This window comes from Oncorhynchus mykiss, chromosome 21 (genome assembly GCF_013265735.2).
Source record: "Oncorhynchus mykiss isolate Arlee chromosome 21, USDA_OmykA_1.1, whole genome shotgun sequence".
Lineage (NCBI taxonomy): Eukaryota > Metazoa > Chordata > Actinopteri > Salmoniformes > Salmonidae > Oncorhynchus > Oncorhynchus mykiss.
In genome coordinates, this window is record NC_048585.1 from 62,643,648 (window position 1) to 62,653,258 (window position 9,611).

A 9,611-nucleotide genomic window follows, 5' to 3' on the forward strand; every position below is an offset into this window, starting at 1 on the left:
TGTGGGTAGGGGAGGAGAGAGGGAGGAGAGGAGAGGAGAGAGAGGAGTGGGAGGAGGACAGTGGTTCTATCTATAAGAGAGGATATGTTTGTAGGGGAGGAGAGAGGGAGGAGAGGAGAGGAGTGGGAGGAGGACAGTGGTTCTATCTATAAGAGAGGAGATGTGGGTAGGGGAGGAGAGAGGGAGGAGAGGAGAGAGGGGGAGAGGAGTGGGGGGAGGACAGTGGTTCTGTCTATTAGAGAGGAGATGTGGGTAGGGGAGGAGAGAGGGAGGAGAGGAGTGGGAGGAGGACAGTGGTTCTATCTATAAGAGAGGAGATGTGGGTAGGGGAGGAGAGAGGAGAGGAGTGGGGGGAGGACAGTGGTTCTGTCTATTAGAGACATGTGGGTAGGGGAGGACAGTGGTTCTGTCTATTAGAGACATGTGGGTAGGGGAGGACAGTGGTTCTGTCTATTAGAGACATGTGGGTGGAGTTTCCCCCTTACCTACAGACTCAGACAGTATTTATTTATTTAGCTTACTTTCATCAGGTGTAAGTGGTGACTCAGGTAATTTCACTGGTCTACCTCTGTCCCAGGTCTGCGGTAGGTGTGTCTCAGGTCTGTGGTAGGTGTGTCTCAGGTTTAAACTGTGTCTAAGGTGTTTTTTGTATCAGGTGTTTCAGAGAGGATTCTAGATTGTTGCAACATGGAACCACAACCTCTGTGTATTTGACGAGGAGGAGAGGAGAGGAGGGGAGGAGGAGAGGAGAGGAGGGGAGGAGAGGGGGTGGGGAGGAGAGGAGAGGAGGAGAGTAGAGGGGGTGGGGAGGAGAGGAGGGGAGGAGAGGGGGTGGGGAGGAGAGGAGGGGAGAAGGAGGGGAGAAGAGAAGGGGAGGAAATGGGATGAGAGGCTGTGAGAAGGGGAGAAGAGGGGGTGAGGAGGGGAGGAGAAGGGGTGAGGAGAGGCGGTGGAGGGTGGGGAGGTCAGGAGAATGGAGTACAGGAGGGGAGGAAAGGAGACACTGAAAGTATACAACATTAGCCACTTTAGTATACTGATGCAGCCTCATGCTTAACGTAGTGTGTGTGTAGCCTCGTAGTGTGTGTGTGTAGCCTCATAGTGTGTGTTTAGCCTCGTAGTGTGTGTGTGTAGCCTCATAGTGTGTGTTTAGCCTCGTAGTGTGTGTGTGTGTGTGTAGCCTCGTAGTGTGTGTGTGTGTAGCCTCGTAGTGTGTGTGTAGCCTCGTAGTGTGTGTGTGTAGCCTCGTAGTGTGTGTGTGTAGCCTCGTAGTGTGTGTGTGTAGCCTCGTAGTGTGTGTGTGTAGCCTCGTAGTGTGTGTGTGTGTAGCCTCATAGTGTGTGTGTGTGTAGCCTCATAGTGTGTGTGTGTGTAGCCTCATAGTGTGTGTGTGTAGCCTCATAGTGTGTGTGTGTGTAGCCTCATAGTGTGTGTGTGTAGCCTCGTAGTGTGTGTGTGTAGCCTTGTAGTGTGTGTGTGTGTAGCCTCATAGTGTGTGTGTGTAGCCTCGTAGTGTGTGTGTGTAGCCTTGTAGTGTGTGTGTGTGTGTACCAGGTGTTAATCGTGGTCTGAAATGTCTGTTGTCCTCCGTGCAATCGGTCTCCTCTCACATTAGCCAACCTACCACACACACACACCCTGATATGCTCACATTAGCCAACCTACCACACACACACACCCTGATATGCTTACACTGTGTTGTGGTGTCTGCTTCCCCCCCACAACAGTTACCTGTCCTCTCATCTGATGGAACACCTACTGTGTGTGTGTGTGTGTGTGTGTGTGTGTGTGTGTGTGTGTGTGTGTGTGTGTGTGTGTGTGTGTGTGTATAAAGTTATATTAATGTTATAGTCTGTTTTAATACATGATTGTTTTAATACTCTACATGGTTGTTCAGAGTAAACCATGTGGAAGTGTGGAAGTGTAATACTTAAAACAACATCTAGGTCTGTCTCCCAAATGGAACCCTAGTCCCTTTATAGTGCACTACCTGTAACCAGAGTCCCATGGGTCCTGGTCTAAAGTAGTGCACTACCTGTAACCAGAGTCTATAAGGTTCTGGTATAAAGTAGTGCACTATACAGGGTTCTATAGGGCCCTGGTCTAAAGTAGTGCACTATATTGGGAATAGGGCTCTGGTCTAAAGTAGTGCACTATATAGGGAATAGGGCTCTGGTCTAAAGTAGTGCACTATATAGGGAATAGGGCTCTGGTCTAAAGTAGTGCACTATATAGGGAATAGGGTTCTGGTCTAAAGTAGTGCACTATATAGGGAATAGGGTTCTATAGGGTTCTGGTATAAAGTAGTGCACTATATAGGGAATAGGGCTCTGGTATAAAGTAGTGCACTATATAGGGAATAGGGTGCAGTTTGGGCTGCATCCACTGAGATTACACAGACATGTTATTTTGCAGCCAGTCCCTCCCACAAAAAACAACCAACGAACAACGTTGAAGAAAGGTTCTGAAAAGGTTTCCAGAAGGTTACCGTAACATTGACTGTCAACGAAGGGGATAACTCTAGAACCCGCCAGGGGCACGTTCAGCAGGACGCAACCTTTTGTTACGTTCAGACAAAAAATATGAAACGCAACATTAAAGGATTTTACTGAGTTACAGTTCACAGAAGGAAATCAGTCAATTTAAATTAATTAATTTGGCCCTAATCTATGGATTTCCCATGACTGGGCAGAGGCGTAGCCATGGATGGGCCTGGGAGGGCATAAACCCACTCACTTGGGAGCCAGTCAGAGTAATCAGAATGAGTTTTTTCCCCACAAAAGGGCTTAATTACAGATAGAAATACTTGTCAGTTTCATCAGCTGTCTGGGTGGCTGGTCTCAGATGATCCCGCAGGCGAAGCAGCTGGTTGTGAGACCTGTTAGATATACCAAAACGACGTTGGAGGCGGCTTATGGTAGAGAAATAAACATTGCATTTTTTTTGCAGCAGCAGATTTGCACGCTCCCTCAGGGAACTACACATTTTTAGAATGGCCTTTTATTGTCCCCAGCACAAGGTGCACCTGTGTAATGATCATACAGTTTAATCAGCTTCTTGATATGCCACACCTGGCAGGTGGATGGATGATCTTGGCAGAGAAATGTTCACTAACAGGGATGGAAACACAATTTGAGAGAAATCAGCTTTTTGTGAATATGGGACATTTCTGTTTTATTTCAGCTCATGAAACATGGGACCAACACTTCACATGTTGTGTTTATATTTTTTGTTCAATATCAAACAAGCATGCCTCTCTGACATGTAAAATACTGAAATCACAGCGGCTCTATTCATAGAATTTTTTAAAAATCTAGAACGTTCCAAAACCTTTTCCTACTGAACATGGCCCTGGTTTTAAAAATGGCAGTTATTGGCAACAACATGGCAACAACACAACCACAACAAACTCTGATTGGCCAGTCAAAAGACACAACCAACTCTGATTGGCCAGTCAAAAGACACAACCAACTCTGATTGGCCAGTCAAAAGACACAACCAACTCTGATTGGCCAGTCAAAAGACACAACCAACTCTGATTGGCCAGTCAAAAGACACAACCAACTCTGATTGGCCAGTCAAAAGACACAACCAACTCTGCTTGGCCAGTCAAAAGACACAACCAACTCTGATTGGCCAGTCAAAAGACACAACCAACTCTGATTGGCCAGTCAAAAGACACAACCAACTCTGATTGGCCAGTTAAGCCAGACAGAGGTACTGTATGTAGTAAAAAAAAAAAAACTTTAAAAAGCAGGAAATGAAACAATGCAATACTGTGAGATCATGGTACAGATATAGACAGACTGACCGGCAGATATATGACCATAGAAATAGACACAGGCAGGGTATAGATAATACTGGTGTGGTACTTTAAAAATACCGCAGCGTTGTTGTAGCAACACTACGTAGTTGTGTGTTCGTCTCCATGGTTACAGTAGGTAGAGACCAGCCTCGTTCCAGACACAGCGGAGATAATGTCAGAGCAGGTCCACTGTGACTACATCTCCCAGAGTTCTTTTGAGGCTTTTCCCCCCAAAAATAAAAAGTCCCCGTGATATCTGCACCGGTTGTTCACGAGCATTGAGTGAACCTCGTGTCATGTAAGCTACAACAGGACTGTGTGTCTCTGCGTGATGGTGGACAAGGTTCCGTTTCAAACTGTCGCTTCTAGAGATATGGGTTTAACAGATCCCAAGGTTCCGTTTCAAACTGTCGCTTCTAGAGATATGGGTTTAACAGATCCCAAGGTTCCGTTTCAAACTGTCACTTCTAGAGATATGGGTTTAACAGATCCCAAGGTTCCGTTTCAAACTGTCACTTCTAGAGATATGGGTTTAACAGATCCCAAGGTTCCGTTTCAAACTGTCGCTTCTAGAGATATGGGTTTAACAGATCCCAAGGTTCCGTTTCAAACTGTCACTTCTAGAGATATGGGTTTAACAGATCCCAAGGTTCCGTTTCAAACTGTCGCTTCTAGAGATATGGGTTTAACAGATCCCAAGGTTCCGTTTCAAACTGTCACTTCTAGAGATATGGGTTTAACAGATCTCAAGGTTCCGTTTCAAACTGTCGCTTCTAGAGATATGGGTTTAACAGATCCCAAGGTTCCGTTTCAAACTGTCACTTCTAGAGATATGGGTTTAACAGATCTCAAGGTTCCGTTTCAAACTGTCGCTTCTAGAGATATGGGTTTAACAGATCTCAAGGTTCCGTTTCAAACTGTCGCTTCTAGAGATATGGGTTTAACAGATCCCAAGGTTCCGTTGTTTCCATATTGGTCAGTGCGTGACCTGAACACTTATTGTGAAACACTTTGTTCCAGATGCATTTCCTGGGCTCCACATAACAGTTCCATGACACAGAATAGCCCACCAGGTAACCAACCAGCCAAGTCCATATCTCAGAAAGGTATAGCCACACCTTTTACTCCATACTGTAGTTACAGCTCCATAATCCATACAGGGCAGAGGACCATAAACCATAGCCAGTCTATTCCCCATGTAGGTACGAGATGAGCCATGCAATCCCATCCCAGATAGGGCCATCCCAGGTAGGTCCATCCCAGGTAGGTCCATCCCAGATCAGTTTATCCAGGTAGGTCCATCCCAAGTAGGGCTATCCCAGGGATCAGTTTGTCCAGGTAGGTCCATCCCAGGTAGGTCCATCCCAGATCAGTTTATCCAGGTAGGTCCATCCCAGGTAGGTCCATCCCAGGTAGGTCCATCCCAGATCAGTTTATCCAGGTAGGTCCATCCCAGGTAGGTCCATCCCAGGTAAGTCCATCCCAGATCAGTTTATCCAGGTAGGTCCATCCCAGGTAGGTCCAACCCAGGTAGGTCCAACCCAGGTAGGTCCATCCCAGATCAGTTTATCCAGGTAGGTCCATCCCAGGTAGGTCCATCCCAGGTAAGTCCATCCCAGGTAAGTCCATCCCAGATCAGTTTATCCAGGTAGGTCCATCCCAGGTAGGTCCATCCCAGGTAGGTCCATCCAGGTAGGTCCAACCCAGGTAGGTCCAACCCAGGTAGGTCCATCCCAGGTAGGTCCATCCCAGATCAGTTTATCCAGGTAGGTCCATCCCAGGTAGCCATAGACAGGTATGTCCATCCCAGGTAGCCATAGACAGGTATGTCCATCTCGGGTAGCCATAGAAGGTAGGTCCAGCCCAGGTAGGTCCATCCCAGGTATGTCCATCCCAGGTAGCCATAGACAGGTAGGTCCATCCCAGGTAGCTATAGACAGGTATGTCCATCTCGGGTAGCCATAGACAGGTAGGCCCATCCCAGGTAGCCATAGACAGGTAGGTCCATCCCAGGTAGCCATAGACAGGTAGGTCCATCCCAGGTAGCCATAGACAGGTAGGTCCATCCCAGGTATGCCCTTCCCAGGTAGCCATAGACAGGTAGGTCCATCCCAGGTAGGTCCATCTCAGGTAGCCATAGACAGGTATGTCCATACATGCAGTCATAGTCCAAGTAAATCTTAGCCTGCAGGTATGTCTCCGTCCTCTGTCCCAGGTTAGATTTGTCCCAGGGCCAGGCTAAACCAGACTTAACCCCGGTACAGTCATGGTTCTGGCACCAGTGTGGCCCCAGTTAGGCCCTGTGGTCTCAGGACTGGTTGTCCCCAGTAGGGGTTGGTGGTTCTAGTGACAGTTCTTCGTCAGACAGCCCTGTTTCCACGGCGATCACCAGGGATGCCACAGACGCACTGCTGGTCATGGGCTGGAACTCATCTAGAGAGAGAGAGACAGGGGGAGGAGGAGACAAACGAAGGATGAGAGAGAGACAGGGGGAGGAGGAGACAAGAAGGATGAGAGAGGCAGAGAGAGAGACAGAGAGAGAGAGAGAGAGACAGGGGGAGGAGACAAAAGAACGATGAGATACAGAGAGAGAGACAGGGAGAGGAGGAGACAAAAGAACGATGAGAGACAGAGAGAGAGAGACAGGGAGAGGAGGAGACAAAATAACGATGAGAGAGAGAGAGAGAGAGAGAGAGAGAGAGAGAGAGAGAGAGAGAGAGAGACAGGGGGAGGAGGAGACAAAAGAACGATGAGAGAGAGGAGAGAGAGAGGGGGAGGAGGAGACAAAAGAACGATGAGAGACAGAGAGAGAGAGACAGGGAGAGGAGGAGACAAAATAACGATGAGAGAGAGAGAGAGAGACAGGGGGAGGAAGAGACAAAAGAACGATGAGAGAGACAGAGAGAGGGAGAGAGAAAGAGGCATGAGAGAGAAAGAGGCATGAGAGAGAGAGGGAATAGAGAGAGAGAGAGAGAGCGATGAGAGAGAGAGGGATAGGTGAAGATGCAATTCATTAAAGCTGCCACCAGGTGGCACTATGAGTGCCGCTAGTCTCGCCCGCCTGCCGCTAGTCTCGCCCGCCTGCCGCTAGTCTCGCCCGCCTGCCGCTAGTCTCGCCCGCGTGTCGGTAGCTGCGTGTCGCTAGTCTCGTCCGCGTGTCGGTAGCTGCGTGTAGCTAGTCTCGTCCGCGTGTCGGTAGCTGCGTGTCGCTAGTCTCGCCCACGTGTCGGTAGCTGCGTGTCGCTAGTCTCGCCCACGTGTCGGTAGCTGCGTGTCGCTAGCCTCGCCCGCGTGTCGCTAGTCTCGGTAGTTGCGTGTCACTAGCTGCGTGTCGGTAGTCTCGCCTGCGTGTCACTAGTTGCGTGTCGGTAGTTGAGGGAATAGAGAGAGAGACAGAGAGAGCGAGAGGGATGAGAGAGAGAGGGATAGGTGAAGATGCAATTCATTAAAGCTGCCACCAGGTGGCACTATGAGTGCCGCTAGTCTCGCCCGCCTGCCGCTAGTCTCGCCCGCCTGCCACTAGTCTCGCCCGCGTGTCGGTAGCTGCGTGTCGCTAGTCTCGTCTGCGTGTCGGTAGCTGCGTGTCGCTAGTCTCGTCCGCGTGTCGGTAGCTGCGTGTCGCTAGTCTCGTCCGCGTGTCGGTAGCTGCGTGTCGCTAGTCTCGCCCACGTGTCGGTAGCTGCGTGTCGCTAGTCTCGCCCACGTGTCGGTAGCTGCGTGTCTCTAGTCTCGCCCGCGTGTCGCTAGTCTCGGTAGTTGCGTGTCACTAGCTGTGTGTCGGTAGGCTCGCCTGCGTGTCACTAATTGCGTGTCAGTAGTTGCGTGTCGGTAGTTGCGTGTCGGTAGTCTCGCCTGTGTGTCACTAGTTGCGTGTCGGTAGCTGCGTGTCGGCAGTCTCGCCTGCGTGTCGGCAGTCTCGCCTCGCCCGCGTGTCGCTAGTCTCGGTAGTTGAGTGTCACTAGCTGCGTGTCGGTAGTCTCGCCTGCGTGTCACTAGTTGCGTGTCGGTAGTTGTGTGTCGGTAGTTGCGTGTCGGTAGCTGCGTGTCGGCAGTCTCGCCTGCGTGTCGGCAGTCTCGCCTCGCCCGCGTGTCGCTAGTCTCGGTAGTTGAGTGTCACTAGCTGCGTGTCGGTAGTCTCGCCTGCGTGTCACTAGTTGCGTGTCGGTAGTTGTGTGTCGGTAGTTGCATGTCGGTAGCTGCGTGTCGGTAGTTGCGTGTCGGTAGTCTCGCCTGCGTGTCACTAGTTGCGTGTCGGTAGCTGCGTCTCAGCAGGCTCGTCTGCGTGTCGTTAGTCTCGCCTGCGTCTCGGTAGTTGCGTGTCGGTAGGCTCGTCTGCGTGTCGTAGTCTCGCCTGCGTGTCGGCAGGCTCGTCTGCGTGTCGGTAGGCTCGCCTGCGTGTCGGTAGTCTCGCCTGCGGGTCGGCAGGCTCGTCTGCGTGTCGGTAGTCTCGCCTGCGGGTCGGCAGGCTCGTCTGCGTGTCGGTAGTCTCGCCTGCAGGTCGGCAGGCTCGTCTGCGTGTCGGCAGTCTCGCCTGCGTGTCGGTAGGCTCGCCTGCGTGTCGGTAGGCTCGCCTGCGTGTCGGTAGGCTCGCCTGCGTGTCGGTAGGCTCGCCTGCGTGTCGGTAGTTGCGTATCGGTAGGCTCGTCTGCGTGTCGGTAGTTGCGTGTCGGTAGGCTCGCCTGCGTGTCGGTAGTTGCGTGTCGGTAGGCTCGTCTGCGTGTCGGCAGGCTCGTCTGCGTGTCGGTAGTCTCGCCTGCGTGTCGGTAGGCTCGCCTGCGTGTCGGTAGTTGCGTGTCGGTAGGCTCGTCTGCGTGTCGGTAGTTGCGTGTCGGTAGGCTCGCCTGCGTGTCGGTAGTTGCGTGTCGGTAGGCTCGCCTGCGTGTCGGTAGTTGCGTGTCGGTAGGCTCGCCTGCGTGTCGGTAGTTGCGTGTCGGTAGGCTCGTCTGCGTGTCGGTAGTTGCGTGTCGGTAGGCTCTTCTGCGTGTCGGTAGTTGCGTGTCGGTGAGTCTCGCCCACGTGTCGGTAGCTGCGTGTCGCTAGTCTCGCCCACGTGTCGGTAGCTGCGTGTCTCTAGTCTCGCCCGCGTGTCGCTAGTCTCGGTAGTTGCGTGTCACTAGCTGCGTGTCGGTAGTCTCGCCTGCGTGTCACTAATTGCGTGTCAGTAGTTGCGTGTCGGTAGTTGCGTGTCGGTAGTCTCGCCTGTGTGTCACTAGTTGCGTGTCGGTAGCTGCGTGTCGGCAGTCTCGCCTGCGTGTCGGCAGTCTCGCCTCGCCCGCGTGTCGCTAGTCTCGGTAGTTGAGTGTCACTAGCTGCGTGTCGGTAGTCTCGCCTGCGTGTCACTAGTTGCGTGTCGGTAGTTGTGTGTCGGTAGTTGCGTGTCGGTAGCTGCGTGTCGGCAGTCTCGCCTGCGTGTCGGCAGTCTCGCCTCGCCCGCGTGTCGCTAGTCTCGGTAGTTGAGTGTCACTAGCTGCGTGTCGGTAGTCTCGCCTGCGTGTCACTAGTTGCGTGTCGGTAGTTGTGTGTCGGTAGTTGCGTGTCGGTAGCTGCGTGTCGGTAGTTGCGTGTCGGTAGTCTCGCCTGCGTGTCACTAGTTGCGTGTCGGTAGCTGCGTCTCAGCAGGCTCGTCTGCGTGTCGGTAGTCTCGCCTGCGTCTCGGTAGTTGCGTGTCGGTAGGCTCGCCTGCGTCTCGGTAGGCTCGTCTGCGTGTCGTAGTCTCGCCTGCGTGTCGGCAGGCTCGTCTGCGTGTCGGTAGGCTCGCCTGGGTGTCGGTAGTCTCGCCTGCGGGTCGGCAGGCTCGTCTGCGTGT

The 9,611-nt window shown here is 52.2% G+C and overlaps 1 protein-coding gene across 12 annotated transcripts in view; it reads right to left on the reverse strand.

The window, feature by feature from the left end:
- Positions 1-2,948: 2,948 nt before the first annotated feature.
- The window catches only part of LOC110500823 (RING finger protein 150), a 27,484-nt gene continuing 20,821 nt past the window's right edge, over positions 2,949-9,611 (reverse strand). For 11 of the 12 annotated variants that reach the window (XR_005038696.1, XR_005038694.1, XR_005038697.1 and 8 more), the window contains one exon: positions 6,879-9,611. This exon is cut by the window's right edge. Coding sequence is in view for 2 of the 12 variants with exons in the window: in XM_036958374.1 (XP_036814269.1) it covers positions 9,393-9,611 (219 nt within the window). In the remaining 10 variants the exon portion in view is untranslated. Of the gene's footprint in view, positions 6,239-6,878 lie in introns of those variants that run through there. The other variant, XM_036958377.1, reaches the window with a different exon arrangement.